Source organism: Colobus angolensis, unplaced genomic scaffold (genome assembly GCF_000951035.1).
Source record: "Colobus angolensis palliatus isolate OR3802 unplaced genomic scaffold, Cang.pa_1.0 Scaffold552, whole genome shotgun sequence".
NCBI classification, from domain to species: Eukaryota; Metazoa; Chordata; class Mammalia; order Primates; family Cercopithecidae; genus Colobus; species Colobus angolensis.
In genome coordinates this window covers 919054-942757 of record NW_012119066.1, presented here as the reverse complement: position 1 = coordinate 942757, position 23704 = coordinate 919054, and the positions used below count along the sequence as shown (strand labels likewise).

General features: G+C 38.7%; 2 protein-coding genes across 5 annotated transcripts in view; both read left to right on the top strand.

Annotated features, from left to right (window-relative positions):
* Window positions 1–7581, top strand: part of RANBP2 (RAN binding protein 2) — a 68319-nt gene extending 60738 nt beyond the window's left edge. The window contains 4 exon segments of the mRNA XM_011961477.1: window positions 3116–3276; window positions 3959–4232; window positions 4354–4688; window positions 5403–7581. Of these exon segments, the coding sequence (XP_011816867.1) occupies window positions 3116–3276; window positions 3959–4232; window positions 4354–4688; window positions 5403–5708 (1076 nt within the window). The 3' untranslated portion in view covers window positions 5709–7581.
* An 896-nt stretch (window positions 7582–8477) lies between these two features.
* The window catches only part of CCDC138 (coiled-coil domain containing 138), a 95235-nt gene continuing 80008 nt past the window's right edge, over window positions 8478–23704 (top strand). For 2 of the 4 annotated variants that reach the window (XM_011961465.1, XM_011961464.1), the window contains exons 1-7: window positions 8478–8643; window positions 10063–10120; window positions 10578–10692; window positions 13398–13525; window positions 15961–16142; window positions 18838–18996; window positions 23107–23226. In XM_011961465.1, the coding sequence (XP_011816855.1) occupies window positions 8551–8643; window positions 10063–10120; window positions 10578–10692; window positions 13398–13525; window positions 15961–16142; window positions 18838–18996; window positions 23107–23226 (855 nt within the window). In that variant the 5' untranslated portion in view covers window positions 8478–8550. Of the gene's footprint in view, window positions 8644–9845; window positions 9889–10060; window positions 10121–10577; window positions 10693–13397; window positions 13526–15960; window positions 16143–18837; window positions 18997–23106; window positions 23227–23704 lie in introns of all 4 variants that reach the window. The other 2 variants (XM_011961463.1, XM_011961466.1) reach the window with 2 other exon arrangements.

Sequence of the window (23704 nt, the reverse complement as noted above, 5' to 3'; positions counted from 1 at the left end):
CTTACACAAAAAAATCCCAAATAAAAATAGATAGGCTCCTTGTTAATCAGTGTAGCCTTTTTTGAAGTATTAGGTCAGTATTGGACACTAAAGTGTAAAGTAGAAAATACTCACATATCAGGAGGAAAACCATGCCTAAATAAGCCTTATGCATTGACATTGACTTCTCACTACCACTTGTCATTTTTAGTGAGATTATTCACCAAGCTGTTGTGTATTGAATGCTTACTTTAGTTAATTTAGATTGTGCTTGTTAAAAATAGTATTTGAAACTGTAAATGCCCTGCAGTCAGTTTTGTTTGTATCCATAGGTTTTCATAGGGAATCTTTATACTTTTGTTAATTTCCAGATAATTTAGAGATTCAATCTTATTTTCTCTAATGTCTCAAAGCTTGCTGAATTATTCACTTACAGTAACATCACTGTAGACCCTGTTATGACCTGTGAGACCCAGATACTGATATATTACACATATTTTTACAAATGGTTGATTCTAATGTGTTCCCAGGGTAGAGAACCACTATTTTAAAAGAATTTTGAATTCCTCTGCCAATGTCCCTTGGGGTTATTTTTTAAATTTTTGCTTTCGACAAAAAGTTGCTGAACAATTGTGTGTTTTTTTATTTCTGTTTTTGAGACAGGATATCACTCTGTTGCCCAGGCTGGAGTGCAGTGGCATGAACACAGCTCACTGCTGCCTTGACCTCTTGGGCCCTTCGGTAGTCCTTCCACCTCAGCCTGCCAAGTAGCTGGGACCACAGGTGTGTACCACCATGCCTAGCTAATTTTTGCATTTTTTGTAGAGACAGAGGTCTCACTATGTTGCCCAGGCTGTTCTCAAACTCCTGGGCTCAAGCAGTCCTCCCACCTTGGCCCTGCAAAGTGCTGGGATTATAGGCATGAGCCACTGCACCTGGCCCTGAACAGTTATTTTTGAGCTCCCAAGTTGGTATCTCATCCAGATCAGTGGTTACTGGTCTCAGGAAGTCCCTATGCAACCTGTGATTTTTGTTCTCAGATCATTCCTTTGCAATACAATTGTTTTATGTCCTTAAGAATTTTTGTCTTTCTGTCTCTTTTTTTTTTTTTTGAGACGATCACTCTTGTTACCCAGGCTGGAGTGCAGTGGCGCAGATCTCAGCTTACTGCAACCTCTGCTTGCTAGGATCAAATGATTCTCCTGCCTCATCCTCCTGAGTAGCTGGGATTACAGGTGTGTGCTGCAACACCCCGCTAATTCTTTTAGAATTTTTAGTAGAGATGGGGTTTCACCATGTTGGCCAGGCTCGTCTCGAACTCCTGACCTCAAGTGATCAGCCCGCCTTGGCCTCCTGAAGTGCTGGCATTACAGGTGTGGAGCCACCACACCCGGCCCTCCCTCTCTCCTCTTTAAAAACATTTTTTCCCCCTCCATTAAATCCTTCTTAAAGAGATTTTTTTATTGTATTCTTTAAGATACTGAGTTATGGACCCTGTGACATTTTTGTCTTTCTTAAGAGTTTTTTAGCAGAAGGTGTAGGGTTCTTTAAGACAGTGATTCAGCAAGTGATGAAAAGTTGAGAGGTGTTTCTTTCCTCTAAGATAGTGGGGACTTGGTCATCTAAATTGAGGTGTGGGATGGAGAAGTTTCTAGTTCTCACCTTCTTGCAGGTATGCAAGAGAGAGACCATCATTGTTCCCCCACACAGAAGTAGGATGTTTAACAGTCTAATACCCTTTGGGCAGTTGAAGTCAGTGAGGTTCTCCCAAGGCTGCTATCCACCAGCCCAGCCAAGAAATGTACATTCCAGCACTAGCTTCTTCAGGAAGAAGTAGAGACGCAGAAATTATAAACATGTTTAGGCCATTGTGGCTAATTTGGAAGTAGCAGGTTTGGCCTGCTGAGCTAAGTTTACAAAATTTCAAGGTGAGTACCTGAAATTTTAGAAGTAGGTAAAGAACTTAACTTCTTTACTGGAAGTCCTTGTGTAGTTTAGTATTACGAAGTTTATCCAAGGCAGTGACAGTCTTATCTTTGTATCTCTAAGCATAAACAATAACAAATGTACTCTGTACTCCCAGTATGGTTTTTTTTTTTTTTTTTTGTGACAGTCTTGCTCTGTCACCCAAGCTGGAATACAGTGACATGATCTCTGCCATTGCAACCTCTGCCACCAAAGTTCAAGTGATTCTCCTGCCTTAGCCTCCTGAGTAGCCGGGATTACAGGCACCCGCCACCATGCCCGGCTAATTTTTTTTTTTTTTTTAAGACACAGTCTTGCTGTTGCCCAGGCTGGAGTGCAGTGGGGCGATAGCGGATCACTGCAACCTCTGCCTCTCAAGTTCAAGCGATTCTCCTGCCTCAGCCCTCCTGAGTAGCTGGGATTACAGTCACCCACAACCACACACCGCTAACTTCTTCTTTTTTTTTTAAAGACAGAATCTTGCTCTATTGCCTAGGCTGGACTGCAGTGGGACGATCTCGGCTCACTGCAACCTCCACCTCTCAGGTTCAAGCGATTCTTCTGCCTCAGCCTCCCAAGTAGGGAGGACCACAGGCGCATACCACCACGCCTGGCTTTTTTTTTTTTGAGACGGAGTTTCCCTCTTATTGCCCAGGCTAGAGTACAGTGGCGCCATCTCGGCTCACTGCAACCTCCATCTCCTGGGTTCAAGTGATTCTCCTGCCTCAGCCTCCTGAGTAGCTGGGATTATAAGCATGTGCCACCATGCCCAGCTAATTTTGTATTTTTAGTAGAGATGGGGTTTCTCCATGTTGGTCAGATTGGTTTTGAACTCCTGACCTCAGGCGATCCGCTCACCTTGGCCTCCCAAAGTGCTGGGATTACAGGCATGAGCCACTGTGCCTGGCCTAATTTTTGTATTATTAGAAGAGATAGGGTTTCACCATGTTGGCTATGGTCTGGTCTGGAACCCCTGACCTCAGGTGACCTTGGCCTCCCAAAGTGCTGGGATTACAGGCGTGAGGAATTTACTAGAATAATATAGTTTTAAACTTTTAAAATTGATGTACATATTACATCATCGGGAATTAGAAGGATTGATAAAATAAGGGGGGGATGAAAAATGTAAAAAATAGATACTAGTGTTTAAATATCTTGATTTATTCATCAGATAAAAATTTCCAATGGGCAAATACTGGAGCGGCTGTGTTTGGAACACAGTCAATTGGAACCCAGTCAATCGGTAAAGTTGGTGAAGATGAAGATGGTAGTGATGAAGAAGTAGTTCATAACGAAGATATCCATTTTGAACCAATAGTGTCACTACCAGAGGTAAATGTTAAGGAATTAAACTTTTACTAATAACTTATTTTTCATTTTTAAGTTTAAAACTTACCCTGGCTTGATCTGTCAGCGTATCATTGTTTGCATTTAAGAATGTTTATAGTTTGAAATGGAAGCTCTATTTATTAGATGTCTAGCCTTTAAGTATAAATTATCTTTTTGCAGTTTTTACATAAATATTGGTTTGTAAATTCTATATGTAATTTTTGGGAAGAAATAATTGTTTCGTATGTTTCTAGAATATCATGTTTGTTTTTATAACATGATTCTGGGGAAAAATTAACCTCATACTCACCAAAGTCCTTTCAATAAACATTAATCTGTGTTTTTTGGACAAGAACATTGTTCTAGGAAAATTATTTTGTCATTTTTAACCTCAGTATCTTACATTTCTCTTCAGTAGTACACACTTTTGAAACCTCTGTGTCCTGTGAAGAAAAGCATTTAATTTCCAAAGGGAAAATGAATACTATGTAAAAGAAAATCAGGTCTTTACTCCCTCAGCCACATCAGATGTATTCCTAGCCCTAAGATATATAACCAATTATCATATTAACAAATTCTCTTTGTCATCACAAAGAAAATGCCTTAAAAAAATTTGGATCTTTGAAATTTGTCATGGAATTTATTATAAGCAGCAGCTTATAGAGTATTTCATCTCCTATTATAGGTAGAAGTAAAATCTGGAGAAGAAGATGAAGAAATTTTATTTAAAGAGAGAGCCAAACTTTATAGATGGGATCGGGATGTCAGTCAGTGGAAGGAACGTGGTGTTGGAGATATAAAGATTCTTTGGCATACGATGAAGAATTATTACCGGATCCTTATGAGAAGAGACCAGGTTTTTAAAGTGTGTGCAAACCACGTTATTACTAAAACAATGGAATTAAAGCCCTTAAATGTTTCAAATAATGCTTTAGTTTGGACTGCCTCAGATTATGCTGGTGAGTTTTTACATTCAAATGTACTTTTCATTTTTTGGACTTTTCTAAAATCTATAACAAAACAACTTATAACAGTTATTTTAATACTAAGGTCACTCCTTCCCCTTTCCCTCCTTAATAGATGGAGAAGCAAAAGTAGAACAGCTTGCAGTGAGATTTAAAACTAAAGAAGTAGCTGATTGTTTCAAGAAAACATTTGAAGAATGTCAGCAGAATTTATTGCAACTGCAGAAAGGACATGTATCACTGGCAGCAGAATTATCAAAGGAGACCAATCCTGTGGTGTTTTTTGATGTTTGTGCGGACGGTGAACCTCTAGGGCGGATAACTATGGAGTTATTTTCGAACATTGTTCCTCGGACTGCTGAGAACTTCAGAGCACTGTGCACTGGAGAGAAAGGCTTTGGTTTCAAGAATTCCATTTTTCACAGAGTAATTCCAGATTTTGTTTGCCAAGTAGGTATTAAGTACATACTGCAATTGAAGTCTTAAGAGTTCACCACACTAACGGGAAATTTGGGTGTTTTTCCTGGACCTCATCCTGTAGTTTTGTTTAAGATTTCTTTAGGTTTTCCACACATGGAATCACATGGCATCACTACCCATTCCCTGCTCCTGCCTAAAACTTTCACCCTAAAATAATTTAGGCTGGGCACAATGACTCACACCTGTAATTCCAGCACTTTAGGAGGCCAAGGCAGGCAGGTTGCTTGAGCCCCAGAATTTGAGACCAGCCTGGGCAACGTGGCAAAAATCTCATCTGGACAAAAAATACAGAAATTAGGCGTGATGGTGTGCGTCTGTGGTCCCAGCTACATGGAGGCTGAGGTGGGAGCATCCTGGAAGCCAAGGCTGCAGTGAGCTAGGTTTGCGTCACTGCACTCCATCCTGGGCAACAGAGTGAGACAGCCTGTCTTTTAAAAAAAAAAAAAAAGTCAAATTTTCAGTACTTGAGACCTAGTAGATAGAGACTAAGGGATGGGAAAAACCTTTTCATTTTTCATCTTCTTTCCAACAATATGAATTTCTTAGGTTTCACATTATACTCAGGAAAGCTGGGCTTTAGGATTTATCCTGTAGTGATGAGTTCTGTGTGTATTTTAGTATTTTACTCAGGATTCCTATTAATTGAAAAAATTTTTTAAACTTTTGTTATACATTTTTTTTCAGGGAGGAGATATCACCAAACATGATGGAACAGGCGGACAGTCCATTTATGGAGATAAATTTGCAGATGAAAATTTTGATGTGAAACATAGTGGTCCTGGTTTACTATCCATGGCCAATCGAGGCCAGAATACCAATAATTCTCAATTTTTTATAACACTGAAAAAAGCAGAACATTTGGACTTTAAGCATGTAGTATTTGGGTTTGTTAAGGATGGCATGGATACTGTGAAAAAGATTGAATCATTTGGTTCTCCCAAAGGGTCTGTTTGTCGAAGAATAACTATCACAGAATGTGGACAGATATAAAATCATCGTGTTTCATAGAAAATTTTATCTGTATAAGCAGTTGAATTGAAGCTTAGTTATTACAATTTGATAATTATGTTCAGCTTTTGAAAATGGACGTGTCTGATGTACAAATGTAAAATTGCAGCTTATAGCTGTTGTCACTTTTTAATATGCTATAATTGACCTTGCATGGTGTGAAATAAAAGCTTAAACACTGGTGTGTTTCAGGTGTACTTGTGTTTATGTACTGACATTTGTATTAAAATGGAATAATACTAATCTTGTTAAAAGCAATAGACCTCAAACTATTGAAGGAATATGATATATGCAATTTAATTTTAATTCCTTTTAAGATATTTGGACTTCCTGCATGGATATACTTACCATTTGAATAAAGGGACCACAACTTGGATAATTTTACTTTAGATTTGAAATATATTTGGTAATCTTAACTATTGGTGTACTCATTTATGCATAGAGACTCATTTATGAATGGGTAGAGCCACAGAACGTACAGAGTTAACCAAAGTGCTCTTCTCTAGAATCTTTACACCTCCTGTGTGGTTACAAGTTAACTTTTTAAGTAGCCTACCTTCCTTCCTTAAAATATCTAGCTTCCTGTGCCCTTTCATAGGTATTCAATTAATTTTTACATTTTAAACAAGTTGACTATTTCCTTTAGGGGTTTTGTTTTAAACTTTTCTGTCATCTGTCTCTACTACCTCAGAAACTGCAGCTTGGTTCTGATGATAGAAATTGAATTTTTCCTTGTAGTTATTGTGATAAAGTATGAATATTTTTAGAAAGTCTATGCCATGTTATTTGATTAAAGATTTGCTTTATACAGGATTGTTGCAGTACCTTTTTCTGGTAAATTTTGTAGCAGAAATAAAATGACAATTCATAAGAGCCAATGACATTCAAAAAATTCATTACTTGTGCTTCTGGTTATTCTAAAGGAAGACAATTCAGAGGCAGTAAATGCAAACTGCCGCCTAACTTCCAGAGCTAGTTTCTCAAGTTTGATATACACTGAAAATGTATTTGCAAATGGCTTATATCAAATGTTAGGCAAATTGCTAAAGAAAAGAGGATGTTCTTATTGGCCTACTCGATATGGAACTACAAAGAATCCAGGTAGAACACAAAATTCTGTATATTGCAATTATGAATACTGACTCTCTTCCACCCAAAGAACACATTCTTTCTGGTGAAATTACCTCATTTTATTTAGTGAGGAAAGACAGGTTTATTCCCTGTTTTATGGGGATTTGGAAATAGGGTATCCTAAAGCAAGTAACTGTTCAAAAGAGGGGAGGGATGTTGTGCGAGTAATGAGTGATGGTATACCATCATCATTCCACTCAGCCACAAAGCCAGATACCTGAAATAAACCTACTCAAGAACCATGGATTACATATGTTTACACTAAATATTTCAAATTGGCTTATTTGGAAATCTATGTAATATAAACTGATGTAAAGTGTGTTGTAACTTTTCAGCTGACACAGCTGATGCCTTCGTCATGATTTTAGAATAAATTCTTAACAATGCAAGTGCATTTTAAGAGACTTTTTACAGATTTCTATGCTTTCCTAAAGCATTAAAGTTACAAATTAAAAAGCTTTAAACTTTGACCAAAAATTTGACAAAATGGCATGTAAACTGAGTTTTCTAGTATTAGTATTCCAAAGATGCTTAACAGTGGCTTGTGGCATTTATGAGAAAGTCTTTGTGTCACATTTCAGGAAAGGACTTTGATTTCTCTTTGTTATTTAATCACTGATGTGGTCTAAACCCACGATGATATGTATCTTTCCTTTTAAACTGGATTTTATATTGTCTCATTAAAATCTGCTTAAAGATAGAATAAAGTAATTCATTATTTGTACATCTTAAGTGGTACTTTATGGCAAAAAGTATGGCTTAAGTAATTTTCAGATAATAACTGCTTAAGCATAGATTTTATAAAACTTGGGCATTTGGGAACTTTAATCCAGAAACTTTAGGAGTTATTAGTCCAGAGATGCAGCTGACAGTCACAACTTAGAAAGTAAAATATTACACCACTGTAACTGTATGAATGAGAAAAATGAAGTGGTTGTACAGTTCCCCTCAGTTTTGTTTAACATAGGTTTTCAGGTTGATGTATACTATGGCTAGCACTGTTGTGGGTACTGGCAAAAGCTTTTTTCTTTTCAAAAAACAGAAGTTTGTTTTCAGGGAGCTTACATTCTAATTATTCTTTTTAATACCTGGTTATAACCCATATGGAACACAGGAAAAGTGAGGTAATCTGCAATTTCTATGCTCAGCTTTCCTTTTTTTTTTTTTTTAAGAGATGAGAGTCTTGCTATGTTACCCAGAGTAGATGTTAACTCCCAGGCTCCCTAAGCAGCCAGGATTACACGCGCGCCACCACTCCTGGCTCAGGTATAGTCTTGGTTTTTCTTTTATATGGCAGTTAGCAAAGGCCACTTCTGATGGAACAGGTCTGTGGTGAGCGCAAACGCACACCAAACTTACAGGTTAAATGGAGCTGAAGCGGAGCGCTGCAGGCAGGTGTGGGGCCTCGGTGCCCCTCCACCCGTGGTACCCAGGCGGCAGGGGCGGCACTAGCGCGGGGAGATGCAATACTACTCAAGCTATGAGGTCTGCAGCGACACCACGAGAGACCTGGGGGACGCGCGGTCAAGCCTAGCTGCTTTCTCCGGGTCCTCCAGTTCTGCCCCGCCCCTTCCCTGCGGCCCTGCGTGCCTCTGGGGGCGGGGCCTGGCACGTCGTGACGCACCGCGGCCGCCTGGCGCCGCGGGTTTGATGAACGCGGTTTCCGCGGAGACTGCTGCGGTTGCGGTGTGCTATGGAGCCGAGGGTCGTCAAGCCGCCGGGGCAGGATTTAGTAGTGGAGCGTCTCAAAAGCCGCTACGGACTCGGGAGCAGCTGCCCGGACGAGGTGAAGCCGCCGCTCCGAGGTCCGCGGGTGGGCTCCTGCCGCTGCGGAGCGGCTCACCCCGTTCCCCGCGCAGCCGGCCTGGGGGCGCGCAGCGGCTCTGGTCCCGGCCCCGGCACTCCCGTGGTGGCTGCGGCTCGGGCCTAGTGGAAGCGGGCGGGAGGGGCGGGCGTTGCGGTGCAGGGGTGCAGGGTCGCCACTTATGCCTCTGTGTTCATGGTATACGGGGCATGGTGTGATGTTGGAGAAAGTAATATTCAGCTTTTTTGTTTTTTGCAGTGATGTGAGTGGAGTTGAGAAAACAGTTAACCGTTGAATTGCCTTTTTTTTTTTTTTTTTGAGACGGAGTCTCGCTCTGTCGCCCAGGCTGGAGTGCAGTGGCCGGATCTCAGCTCACTACAAGCTCCGCCTCCCGGGTTTACGCCATTCTCCTGCCTCAGCCTCCTGAGTAGCTGGGACTACAGGCACCCGCCACCGTGTCCGTCTAGTTTTTTGTATTTTTTAGTAGAGACGGGGTTTCACCGTTAGCCAGGATGGTCTCGATCTCCTGACCTCGTGATCCGCCCGTCTCGGCCTCCCAAAGTGCTGGGATTACAGGCTTGAGCCACCGCGCCCGGCCTGAATTGCTTTTTAAAAACGGCTTATTTTGAAATAATTTCAGACTTACTCAAAAGTTGCTGCCGTAGTACCAGTAATTCCCTTGTACCCTCACTTGCATTCACAAATTAGTATTTTGCCACGTTTGCGTTACCATTCGTTCTCTCCCCTTCCCTCCCTACACGCGTTTTTTTCCTTTGAACTATTTGAGGGTAATTTGCAGGCATCATGCCCCTTTACCTCTATAGAAATAACTTGTGTGCTTTTCCTAAGCATAAGGACGTTCTCTTTTAATAACCACAGTAATATTTTCAGGAAATTTAGAATTGATATATTTGGTAATCTTGAGTTCATATGAAATTTCAACAATTATCTCGATAATGCCTTTTATAGGAAAAATTTTTTCCTAGTGCAGATCCAGTCCAAGAACGAGCATTGATTGCATTTGATTGTCCTTTTTGTTGCCTTTAATCTGGAACAGGTTCGCAGCCTTTGTTTTCTATAAGATTGGTTTTTTGAAAGTGTAAGAATTATTTATTGGAATGTTTCTCCATTTGGGTTTATCTTACGGATGCCTCTTCGTTAGATTGATTATGCATTTTTGGCAGGAGCATGAGATGAGTGATGTGTGGTCTGCTATGGGGAGGCACATGATGTTGATTTGTCACATTATTGATGATACTAACTTTGATCACTTGGTTAAGATGGTGTCTACAGGATTTCTCCACTCTAACCTTTGTGATTAATACATAATTTGTGGGGAAATATTTTGAGACAGTAAATTGAGTCTTAGTATACAAATTAAATATCTTTTCTCTTTTTTAGTATGATTTTTCAAATTTTCATCAGTCTAAATGTAAGAGAAGAACTCTAACCTCCCCAGGTAAGCCAGTATTTTTTATATTTGGGGGTTTCAAAAGTTTAATTTGAGGCCGGGCGCGGTGGCTCACGTCTGTAATCCCACCACTTTGGGAGGCCAAGACAGGCGAATCGCCTGAGGTCAGGAGTTCGAGACCAGCCAGGCCAACATGGTGAAATCCCGTCTCTACTAAAAATACAAAAAATTAGCCGAGCTTGGTGGCGGGCGTCTGTAATCCCAGCTGCTGGGAAGGCTGAGGCAGGAGAATCGGTTGAACCTGGGAGGCGGAGGTTGCAGTGAGCCGAGATGGCGCTGCTGCACTCCAGCCTGGGCAACAAGAGCGAAACTCAGTCTCAAAAAAGAAAAAAATAATTTGAGAGAGAAGATTTTAAAACTAGTATTATTTAGACTTGTGGCCAGTGCCAGATATTTTGTGATATATTGTTCTGGTAATCGTTCGTGGTTTATTTGTTGTTGACAGGTGATTTGGATATCTACTCTGGAGATAAAGTTGGTTCATCATTAAAATATTCTGATGAAAGCAAGCATTGTAGAACACCATTGTGCAGCTTATTCAAGCGCGTAAATGTGAATTGGTAAAGTACCCTGAAACTTTACTGTTGCTGCCCCCTCAGTATCTCAAGAAACTGAGAAAGCGAAAAGGGCAGGTTATATTTTTGCTCTTTCCTGAGAACAAGTATAAGGCAGTCTGGAGCCTGCTAAATAGTTGAAGCGAATCACTTAGTAATTTTTACTGAGGATCTCTGTAATAAAAGCATAGACCTAGCATTATATTTAGTGTAGCATAATGGAAAATTATTTATATAATGTAAAAGATGAAAAAATATTTTTATGGTTATTCATCCGGGACCCAAATGCAGACTCTGCTCCCTTTCTTTAAATAAAAATGTTTAGAAAAGGAACTATGGGCTGGGTGCGGTGGCTCATACCTGTAATCACAGCACTTTGGGAGGCCGAGGCGGGTGGTTCACCTGAGGTCAGGCGTTCAAGACCACCCTGGCCAACATGGTGAAACCCCGTTTCTACTAAAAATAGAAAAATTAGCCGGGCGTGGTGGTGTGCGTCTGGAGTCTCAGCTACTTGAGAGGCTAAGGCAGGAGAATCACTTGAACCCAGGAGATGGAAGTTGCAGTGAGCTGAGATTGCGCCATTGCACTCCAGCCTGGGTGATAAGAGCAAAACTCTGTCCTGAAGAAAGAAAAAAAAAAAACTACAAAAAAACTGCCATACAAGTTTTGTTAGGCAGCAGCATTTTACTACCTCTGGTGTGTCTGGTAGTGTGGTACACATTGTCTCTAGGTGGTTGAGAGAGAGATTTAAGAAGACAGTCTGGGGAGATGGGAACTACAGTGCTGGATTAAAAGAAGTTGCCATTCTGTAAGGAAGATACTATTTACTATGGGGAAAAAGTACAAAAAACAGTGGAAGCTAAGGTAAAATAGAGATCTAAGTTGGATATTATTTAATGCCAAAAATATGTGGCAGAAAGAAATGCTATGGGTATCAAGAAGGAGTAAGCATTTTGAAATAAAGATGTATACGTATATAAAATGAAATGTTGAGATAATTGTCGAGAGAAAAAATAATTATGCCTAAAGTATCTATATGTTACTAACATAATTAGTGTTTGGGAGCTTGACTTTTTTTAATACAGTTTTCCCTTTCTCTTCTTAAATAAGTTAAATCTGTGTAATACGCTGAACAGTTCTGGGTAAATAAGTACTCAGATGTTAGCTATTATCATTATTGTTATTACTGTTTCATTTTGCACTCACAAAATCTAGTTGATCTAGATTTAGGATTTAGACATGAGCTATGTTGAATGTAGGGTAAGGAAAGTGAAAATTGCTTTGAAGGTAATAAATTCGTGGAAATTTTTTTCTTTTTAACTGAGTCTTATCATTTTTAAAATAATGACCTGGGTATAATTCTGAACTATAATCTAAAGGTTTTGGACTATGAAGATTTTTGTAACATTGGACCCCTAGTTGTGATCTGGTCTGAAACCATGCTGTCCAGCACAGTAGCAACAGGCCACATGTATCTATTGAGTACTTGAAATGGGGCTGGTCTGAATTGACATACCCTGTAACTGTCATATACACACTGGCTTTCTAAGACTTAGCATAGATAAGAAAAATTAGCAGGGCATGGTGGTGGGTGCCTGTAGTCCCAGCTACTCGGGAGGCTGAGACAGGAGAATTGCTTGGACTTGGGAGGCTTAATTTGCAGTGAGCCAAGATCGTGCCACTGCACTACAACCTGGGTGACACAGCAAGACTCCCTCTCAAAAAATAAATAAGCATGGATAAAATAATGTAAAATATCTTAATTTTGTGTGTGTGTATGTGGATTTGCAGGGGGGCGGGGTCATGCTCTGTTGCCCAGGCTGTGAGTGCAGTGGCATAATTGTAACTCACTGTAGCCTCCAACTCCTGTGCTCAAACGATCCTCTCACCTCAGCCTCCTGAGTAGCTGGAATTACATATGTGTACCACTACTCCTAGCTAATTTATTTTCTTTAATTAATTTATTTTTTGTAGAGACAGAATCTCACTGTGTTGTCCAGGCTGATCTTGAACTCCTGGGCTCAAGAGATACTCCCACTTCAGCCTCCCAAAGTGCTGAGATCACAGGCATGAGCCACCATGCCTGTTATATCTTAATAATTGTTAACATTGATTACATGTTGAAATGATAAACTTTTAGATATGCTATATTAAATAGTATTTTTAAAATTTGTTTTTTAATGTGCTACTAGAAAATTTTAAATTACCTATATGACTTGTGTTATATTGCTTTTGAACAATACTATTCTAGAAATTTCAACTCAGATTGTCTTTTTGGAGAGAACACCTGGAATTCTAGTTCTGCTCCACTTTCTGCTTGTTATGTCACCCATCAGTTATTTGACTTCTTTAGGTTTAGTTTTCTTATGTTAAACATTCATTATTTTAGCTAAAACTACCTTATAAATAACAACAGATTATTGGGAGTCAAAATAAAGTGTTCCTCAGCTGTAGAGTATACCACAGGTAGGTATATTTCATTTTAAATTGTCTATTTAATGTGTAGAAAAATATCTTGTAGTGGGTTATCAATGATCCGTGACTGTTACTTTTTACATTTTTCCTTTTTACATGTTTACATTTTGCAGTTTAAAAAATGCTTTTGCATTTTTTCTCAGTTGTTATGCTGTTAATATTTGAAAAGCAGTTTTATCTTTTTAAAATGCTGTAGTAAACTTCTAGATTGCTGTGATACAATTATTTTTTTAAAGCCTAGATGATGAACTGGATTCTTTCCATGATTTGAAGAAACAGGAAACAGAAGAAGAGTTAATTGAAAATGATTATAGAGTTAGTACCTCCAAAATAACCAAGCAGTCTTTTAAAGAAATAGAAAAAGGTAAAATAAATATTTTAAACCAATCAATTAAGTAGTAACTTTGTCAAACAGAGTACATGAAACTTTCCTCCTGGTAATAACACTGGCCCCCAAGAGTCTGCATATTTCTGTGTTCTGAACTTCTATAAGCCAGGAGATAGTTCCTGTGCTTATTATTAAATTAAAGGAGCAGAGGAAATTAAACTTCATTATTTTTCAGTAATATTCCTGTACCCTCAAAATTTATCCAAATAAATTAATAACTGAGTAAATGACTGTGATAGTATTTGACTACAGTATTTTGAGAAAATACTCCAGATTATTTAAAGTATGGCTTTCTGGGCACTGACTTACCAGCAGTTTCCTGTGTATCTGGCTGCATTTCATAGTTGTGGCAGGATTTCAAGGAATGGACAACCGCAAATGGCACCCTTCACCCTCTGGGCTACACGACTTCGAGTTGCCCTGTTGATATTACCAATAATACCGGTGCCAGTATTACGGTCTACACACAACAACATTCATTTTCCTCTTTTCCTTCTCCTTCGTTTTCCTTTGTCTCATTATTCTGAGCATTTGAGGAAGATGAAAAATAATTCTGTCTGGACTTGTGTTTCCTGCTATATGGTCGATTTTCCCAGTGGAAAACGTGGGATAAGGTATAAAGAAAATGTTGCTTGTATTCCATTAAAGGTAATGGTAAAAAACCGCAATGACTTTTGCACCAACCTCATACTTGAAAGTAGACAAAATTCAGAAATGTTCAGGCCAGGGATTGGTGAGTCGGGAACCTAAACAGGCAAGTAGAGCTCTGTGAATGTGCCTTTCACTTTTAGGGCATTTGCTGAACTGACTGAAGTGAAGCTTTTCATTTAAAAAAATTCGTACTGTGTTTTATTTTTGCTTCTCCATTGTCCGTTCATACTGAAGTATAATGGAAGACACCCACCCTCCCCTTTTAAAGCTGGGGCTTCCATGAGTCTAGTGCAGGTTAAAACCACTGAGCGTCTGCCAGACGTGGTGGCTCACGCCTATAATCCCAGCACTTTGGGAGGCCAAAGTGAGCGGATCACGAGGTCAGGAAATCGAGACCATCCTGGCTAACATGGTGAAACCCCGTCTCTATTAAAAATACAAAAAATTAGCCAGACGTGGTGGCATACACCTGTAGTCCCAGCTACTTGGGAGGCTGAGGCAGGAGAATCACTTGAACCTGGGAGGCAGAGGTTGCAGTGAGCTGAGATTGTGTTACTGCATTCTAGTTTGGGCGACGTAGTGGGACGCTCTCAAAAAAAAAAAAAAAGGCCAGGCTTGGTGGCCTGTAATCCCAGCACTTTGGGAGGCCGAGGCGGATGGATCACGAGGTCAGGAGATCGAGACTCTCCTGGCTAACTCGGTGAAACCCTGTCTCTACTAAACAAAATACAAAAAAATGAGCTGGGCATGGCGGCGGGCGTCTGTAGTCCCAGCTGCTTGGGAGACTGTGGCAGGAGAATGGCATGAACCCGGGAGGCGGAGCTTGCAGTGAGCTGAGATAGTGCCAACCAGCCTGGGCAACAGAGCGAGACTTCATCTCAAAAAACAAAACACAAAAAAGCAACCACTGAGCGAGGGCATTTTATACTCTTTATTGTTAGCAGAAAATAAATTCTAACAGTACAGTGTTGGCAAGAATATCAAGCAAGAGGAACTCACTTATCTACTGCTGTTGGGAGAGTAAATTAATACAACCACTTTGGAAAACAATTTGGCATCACTAGTAAAGTTGAAACTGCACATATACCCTGTGATCTAGCAATTTTGCTACTACTTACATACCCTCAGGAAACTCTTAAACTTGTGCACCAGAAGCCATGTACAAGACTGTGTAGCATCTGTATAGCCAAAGCAGCTCAAATTTCCACCTGTAGGAGGATACTGTATACAGTGTTTGCAAAATAAGGTATACAGTGAAGATTTGTGAACCTGTTTAAAGGAAGAGGTTGTAGAAATTATGTTAATATAATTACATATAAAATATAAAAGCAGGCAAAACAAGGACTTTTAAAATGTAAGTAGTGGAGATTAAACAGCAAAGTAAAGCAGCATTTAACATTCGTTTGTGTTAGTGGTAAATTTGATTTAGGGGAGAGGGAAACGTGATTAGGGGTTTCTGAGGTTTACTTTCCATTTCTTGGCAATTGGTGTCTTTTTATGTCCTTTAAAGTATTTTATTTTGAAATCATTTCAGACTTACAGAAAAGTTGCAAAAATAATGCAGTCAATTCCTATATACCCTTCACCCAAATTTTCCGATGTTACCACTTTACCATATTTACTATATTAGTCTTTGTCTCTCTTGAAACTTTTTAATGTTATAATTTGTATTTAAAGCATCTCTTCCTAAAGGTTACTCGGAAAATATTTGAAACAGTAAGTTAATAAAGTTTATAATGCAAAAGTTATTTTCTTTGCAGTTGCCCTGCCAACTAATACGACCTTGTCGAGACCTCGGACTGAGTGTTGTAGTGATGCAGGTGACTCTCCTTTGAAACTTGTCAGCTATCCAAAATCTAAAACATCAGACAAGCGGAGTTTACTTCCACGTCAGATCAGTCAGATATATGACGAATTATTTCAGATACATCTGAAACTGCAGGTAAGAACTAAATACTGAATCGAGAATTCAAAAATATTTATGTTCTAAGAACCAAGCACTTACAGAATTTGTATATATTTCATTTTAATTACTTTAGATAAGTTTGTCAAGACAAGGACAGCAGGGGACAAACTCAAATTATAGGGACTAAGGAAGGGAAAAATACAGTGGCTGAGATAAAATAGAGACAGTGGCGTTTTTATTTGTAGGTGTGTGTTTCAGACTGTCTTGTATTTTATTTGATTCCCATCCCACCCTTACTTCCGCAATAAAATCGGATAAAGTATGTTTTTTAAGTAGATGCTCTAGCTTTATTGTTTTAAGTACTTATATATGAAGAGTCCTCTTTTCAACTCTCATCAAAATTGAACTCTTAACGTTCGCTTATATCTGCCTTTGGGGTTTTTTTTTTTTTTTTTTTTTTGCAATGGTGTCTTGTTCTGTCATCCAGGCTGGAGTGCAATGGTGCGATCTTGGCTCACTGCAACCTCCGCCTCCTGGGTTCCAGTGATTCTCCTGCCTCAGCCTCCTGAGTAGCTGGGATTACGGGTGCATGCCACCCCGTCCAGCCAATTTTTTGTATTTTTAGTAGAGTTGGGGTTTTACCACATTGGCTAGGCTGGTCTTGAACTCCTGATGTCAGGTGATCTGCCCCCGCTTGGCCTCCCAGAGTGCTGGGATTACAGGCGTGAGCCACTGTGCTCAGCCTAAAGAGTATAATTTATATATTAAGCATCCGTGAGAAGTAGAGAAGGAAGCAAAAGTGTATGTAATACACAGTATCTGTTTGAAATCCTTCCCATTGGAAACACATGAAATAGTTAAGCATTTCTTTAAAACCAGTATCTTGTTTTGTCAAAATAATTCAGATTGTAATTACCATAGCATTTTAGAAAAAGATTATTTTAGCCTAGAATCACCAGGAAAAGTTTAGGGAGAGACTTAGTCTGGTCTTTGACTGAGAAAGATAATAGTGGGAAGGTCATTCCAGGTATAAGGAATTGGAAATGAGAGGTGTTCTGAAAAGCAGTGATTGTCCAATTGTGCATTTATTAGCCTGTCTGAAGGAAAGAAAATAATGAAAACTCAGGCTGGGTATTTTACAAGTTTTTAGGGAAAGGAGTGTCAGAGTAAAAAGTAAGGTTTTAGGAAGATTCCTTTGATAACACTTTATAGGATAAAAAAGAATAGGCAAGATTGCAAGGATATATCTGTCATTTGTAGCAAACATAAAGATGTTTAATAAGAAAAAAATGAAGTACAGTGGATTAACTGGTTTAATCAGTCTATAGTTTAATCTGACTTTAAAATTTACTTTGTAAGTACAGCCACTGTGGAAAATACTTTGGAGGTTCCTTAAACTGTAAATAGAACTACTGTATGATCCAGCAATCCCATCGCTGGGTATATCCCCCAAAAAAGAAAACAGTGTATCAAAGAGATACCTGCACTCCCATGTTCATTGCAACTGTGTTCATAATAACCAAAATATGAAGTCAATCTAAGTGTCCATTGGCAGATAAAGAAAATGTGGTATCTATACACAATGGAATATTATTCAGCCATAAAAAGAATGAAATCCTATCATTCACGGCAGCATAGATAGAATTGGAGGTCATTATATTAAGAGAAATAAGCCAGGCACAGAAGGACAGACATTGCATGTTCTCACTCGTGTGGGGTGGGAATTAAAGAAATGAATCTCATAGAAATAGAGCTGGAATGGTGGTTACCAGAGGCTGGGAGAGGAAGGGTAGCAGGGGTGAAGAGAGGTTAGTTGATGGGTACAAAAATACAGTTAGATAGGAGTAAGTTTCAGTGTTTACTAGTACAATAGGGAAATTATAGTTAATGATAATTTCTCATATATTTTAAAGTAGCTAGAGAAGAAGAATTGTAATGTTCTCAACATAAAGAAAGAATAAATGTTTGAGGTAATAGATATCCCTGTCACCTTGGTGGGGATGTTAAGTAGACTCTTTGGACTTGACTTTGTCTTCTGTTTTTTTCCCTGTGAAGTTAGAGACGAGGCTATTCACAGAGAGTGGTATATAGGACATGATGTATTCCAAATTAATAGAATGGAGAAGGCTCAAAATAGACACTTTGGAGAGTGAGGGAGAGAGAGCTGGCTGTGAACATATAAAAAGATTTTTGGACTGCATTAAGAATCTAGTACAGGATTGAGACCATGAATTTGCAATGGGGCCACTTTTCATGGTTGGTGTGTGATTTTTTTTTTTTTTCTCCAGTGATACTGAACTGAGTAGCATGGGGCCAGGGAAGATGGTCAGTGTGCTAATCCAGGCCTCGTTCTTTCAGTCCAAGGTGATAGACAACAAGGTGAGGGAGGGCAGGGTATAGGTAAAATAGTGGACTGTGATGTGGAAGTGGAGCATGGAATTTAAACTGGATCGGGAACTAAATCTGCATAGTGCTGATTCATTTTGGACCCCAGATTCTCTTGCATCATCGCAGTGGACTCTTACTATAGTGTGTTATCATTTAAAATCAAGATATAATTTCTGTACAAGTTTACTTGCTATACTAGTCGAGCTACTATAATCCAGATTGTCCTTAGGTACCCCTGTATTCCTGAAAACCACTTGGTTAAACCACAGTGTTAGCCAATAGGAATAGAATTTGCAGAATTTGTGACTTTTCAAGAGCATTAAAATCTGCCATTTTGATACAGTGTGAAACTGCAGCACAACAGAAGTTTGCTGAAGAACTTCAAAAGCGAGAACGTTTTTTACTTGAAAGAGAACAACTGCTTTTCAGACATGAAAATGCCTTGAGTAAAATTAAAGGTGTCGAAGAAGAGGTTCTTACAAGATTTCAAATTATGAAAGAGGTAACTATATAGCCTTTGATGTTAGAGTGGTATATTTCTTCTTTTCTTCTTCGATTCACTAGTTACTAACATTTTGCCACATTTGCTTTATTCTCCTTCCCTTCCTCCTCCTCTCCACACCTACACATACACACACACACACACACACACACACACACACACGCTTTTTTCTGATCCATATGAAAGCAGTTTGTAAAAATCATGGTTCTGTCACTAAGTACCTCAGTGTGTATCTCCTAAGAATAAAGACATTCTCCAGACTATTAGCATATCAAGAAATTAATGCTAACTAAATAACTTATTTATAGTCCATATTTACTTTTTCAGTTGGTCTTCAGTATGTCTTTTGTTGTTTGTAAGGGTGGGTCATTTGTTTGATCAAGGCACTAGACAAGATTCGTGCGTTATATTTGGTTGTTATATCTTTTTTGGTTTCTATGAATCTAGAGCACTTAACCTCACCTTCTTTGTTTTTTGTGAGCTTTTTCTTTGTAGAATTCAGGCCAGAAGTCTTATATGTCACATTGTGGATTTTCCTGATTGCTTCCTAACAATAAAATATTTTTGACAAGGATATTATATAAGTGGGATAATATACCTTGCTTCATATCAAGACATACATTACTGTACATGTAACTTACTTGGAGTAAAATTCATTATCTGTTGTACATTTCTGTGAGTTTTGAAAAATGCATACAATTTTGTAATCACAACCATCATCAAGATCAAGAATAGTTCAGCTCACCAGCAGTTCCCTTACGCTCTCTTGTAGCTATCCCTTTCCTCCAGCCTCAGCCCTTGGCAACCACTGACCTATTTTCTGTCCCAGTACCTCCGCCTTTTCCAGAATGTCATGTCAATAGCATCATTTTATGATTTTTCTTTATCTTTGGTTTTCAGTAGCAGTTTATTTACAGTGTTTCTTGACATAGTTTTCTTTCAGTTTATTCTGTTTGTGGTTAGCTGAGCTTCTTGAATTTGGAAATTTCTGTCTTTTGTCAAATTTGGGGAATCTTCAGCCAATATTTCATGAAATATTTTTTCCACTTTCTTTCTTGTCTCCTCTTGGATCTCCAGTGACTCCTTGTGCTGTTTCCCCACAGATTTCTGAGGTTCTGTTCCTTTTTTCCCATTGTTTTATTCAGTGTTCTTCAGATAATTTCTTGATCCATCTTAAAGTTCATTACTTCTTTTTTAATCTCCATGTTGCTATTGAGCCCATCTAGTGAAATTTTTATTTTATTTTTTATTTTTTTGAGACAGAGTCTTGCTCAGTCGCCCAGGCGGGAGTGCGGTGGCGCGATCTTGGCTCACTGCAAGCTCCGCCTCCCGGGTTCTCGCCATTCTCCTGCCTCAGCCTCCCAAATAGCTGGGACTACAGGCACCTGCCACTACGCCCGGCTAGTTTTTTTTGTATTTTTAGTAGAGATGGGGTTTCACCATGTTAGCCAGGATGGTCTCGATCTTCTGACCTCCTGATCCGCCCGTCTCGGCCTCCCAAAGTGCTGGGATTACAGGCATGAGCCACTGCACCCGGCCGAAATTTTTATTTTTGATATTTCAACATTCTAAAATTTCAAGTTGTTTAAAGCATTTATTTTTATTTTTCTCATAAGCATTTCTGTGTTTATATTTACATTTATATAGATTTACTTTTACCTCATGAAGCATAGTTTAAAAACTATGTATCACCTGTATCATCTCGAGATTGGGATCTGTTGATTATCTTTTTTTCTTGAGGCTTAGGCACATTCTTTGGTTCTTGGTATGTTCGGTGATTTTTAGGGTATATTCAAGACCTTCTGGTTAATGTATAGATCTTGGGTTCTATTGTTACCCTCTGGAGAATGTTGATTTCAAATCATTCAGCCCAATTAGATTTAGGCCTCCTTTTTTTTTTTTTTTTTTTTTTTGAGATAGTCTCACTCTGTCACCAGGCTGGAGTGCAGTGGTGTGATCTCGCCTTCCAGGTTCAAGCGATTCTCCTACCTCAGCCTCCTGAGTATCTGGGAATACAGGCGCCCACCACCATGCCTGGCTAATTTTTTGTATTTTTAGTAGAGATGGGGTTTCACCATGTTGGTCAGGCTGGTCTTGAACTCCTGACCTCAAGCAATCCACCTGCCTTGGCCTGCCAAACTGTTGGAGTCATAGGCGTGCCTGGCCAGGCCTCAGTTTTTTCTCACCTCCTCTAGGCAGTGGCTCTCATCTCAGTTCAGCTTTCAAAGCCTTTGCAATGTTGCTGTGGAGTTGTCTTGTGCCTGTGCCTCTTAAAGGTTGGTCTGAGACTTGGGTAACAGTTTAAAATCCTGATGCATTTCTCAAAGCTTTTGCTGTGCTGCTCTGGGTCTTTTTTGTGCAGATAAAGAGGCATTGAAGTGTTAGCCAAGACTTAAGTAATGGTTTCAAACTGAGCTCCATTCTCCAAGTGTTTGCTCTATTGCTTTTGGTCTGTCCTGTGCCTGAGCGGCTCAAAGGTGAGCCCAATTTGTACAGGTTCGTACACACCAGAGCGAGAGGATCCTCTTTGAGTCTCTCTTCTGTGGGATTCTCTCTACACTCTGGCTCGTAGGGGCCCCTCTTCCTGATTTTCCTGCAGGAAGACTGGTTTTCTCTCATTCTTTAGTGGACATTTTTTAGAGCTTTAGTGGAAATTAAAAAAAAATTTTTTTTTTAAATTATTTTAGAGACATAGTCTTGCTGTGTTGCCCAGGTTGGAGTGCAGTGGCTATTCACAGACGTCATCATAGCTCACTGCACCCTCAAGTCATCTTCGTCCCTCAGCCTCCTGAGTGGCTGGGACTGTAGATGTGTACCACTGTGCCCAGCTAGTGCAAGTTTTTGTTCTACTTCTCCGTGTCTGGGACTCACCCTGAGGGAAAATGTTGACAGAAGAGGAAAAACAAACATGCAGGAAACTTTACCCTTGAGAATTGCTTCTACAAGTTTTCTCTCCCATCACAATGTCCTCCCCTTTTTTCTTTTCACAGTTGTCAGTTAGTTGTTTTATGTTTTAATTAGGGCTTTTCGCTGTAATCAGTGGGGGAAGACTGTATTGAGCTTATCCTGCTGTGCCAGAAATGGAATGCATATATTTTTAATATCTTTTAGATACGGAAAAAGTTGGACAATGAAAATACTAGTTTTAAAAATAACTATTTGTGACTATGTCCTAAGTTATTAAAGGAATTAATATAGTAAAATCATACAAAGATTAACTTCTTAGAATATTGGATTTTTTTCACAGGGCTAAAGAATGCTTAGATTCTCTGATCTCTCCATTTTAGTCTTGTTCTTGATTCTCTCTGTTTATATTTGTGTATCTGTTTTATTAAGTATAAAGATAATTGCCTTATTTTCATCATATTTATATCATTACTTGGAAGAAGGGAACTAATTCAATTTTTTTATTTCCTGTAGAGATTTGTTTTAAAACTTGGTGAGTAGGTTGAGAGTGAAAGGTGAAACTATTAAGTGTTCACATTTAAAATCTAAAACATGCTATCCCATTTAAATATAATTAGAGGGGAAGTTGATTTGAGTTATATTTAAAACTGATTAAAAAGAGTAAAATAGTTGGGGGCTCGGAAATTGTATTATGTATTTAACATATGTTTTGAGATGAAAAGCAGGCATCAAAAATTTTAGCTGCTTTATGAGGACAAGAAATTAGTTTTATAAAAGATTTATTTCTCAAGGGTAATGTAAATTATACACTTTATAAAGCCATAAATAGCTTACTCATCTCTTGAAGACTATCAGAAATTCTTTATTGTTTTATCATTCCATGATGTCAAACAAAATATTTCTGTGAGTTTGTGTGAGTGGATTTTTCTGAGCAGAGGCAGAAAATAGACTTACTGCTACTTTGTAAATGCTAATATGTTTTAATAAGTATGTTGTAAATGCCTTTGATGTTTTGTTGTTATCTTGGTAGATTGCATGGCTTTTATAAATTACTTGCCACGCTAGTCACTTGTGCTTAAATACGCTGATTAAAGGTTTTGTGATTGAAGGAGTTCTTACTTGTAATTAATTCATGTTCCATTACTAGTGATATACAATCCTTACAAGTTTTAAGTCAGAGTTTTGTTTTTTTTCTCCTCCTAGCAACATGATGCAGAAGTTGAACACTTAACTGAAGTTCTTAAGGAAAAGAATAAAGAAACCAAGAGACTGAGGTCCTCTTTTGATGCATTGAAAGAATTGAATGATACCTTAAAAAGACAGGTAAGACCTGTTTTAATATATATTGGACATAAGACATTCTAAGAACCATATTTTACATACAACAAATTAAAGTCAGCCTTAGAACACATTTTGGCTAGAGAAAATTTGGATTACATTTGTTAGCTTTATTTTAAAATACTTCCAAATGTAAATAAAATATTCTTCAACTCTTTTGGTTTCTTTCTTTATTTGTTCTTCAACCAACTGACAGGCAAAGGAAAAAAAGACAAGCAAAAAAAAAAAAAACAAGCAAAAGAAAAAAACCTGATAACCTGAGACCTAATTACATTTTTAGGTACTGATCTCTGGCTTTAATACTTATTATTTATCACTACTTATTTAACATTCATTTATTTTTGAGTGACTTTTATATCCTAGGCATCGTGCTAGACTCAGACCTTCACATTGCTTGTGTTCTCATGGTTATAAACTGGTATCACATTGCAGTATACTTATAAATAAGTATTGTAGGCCGGGC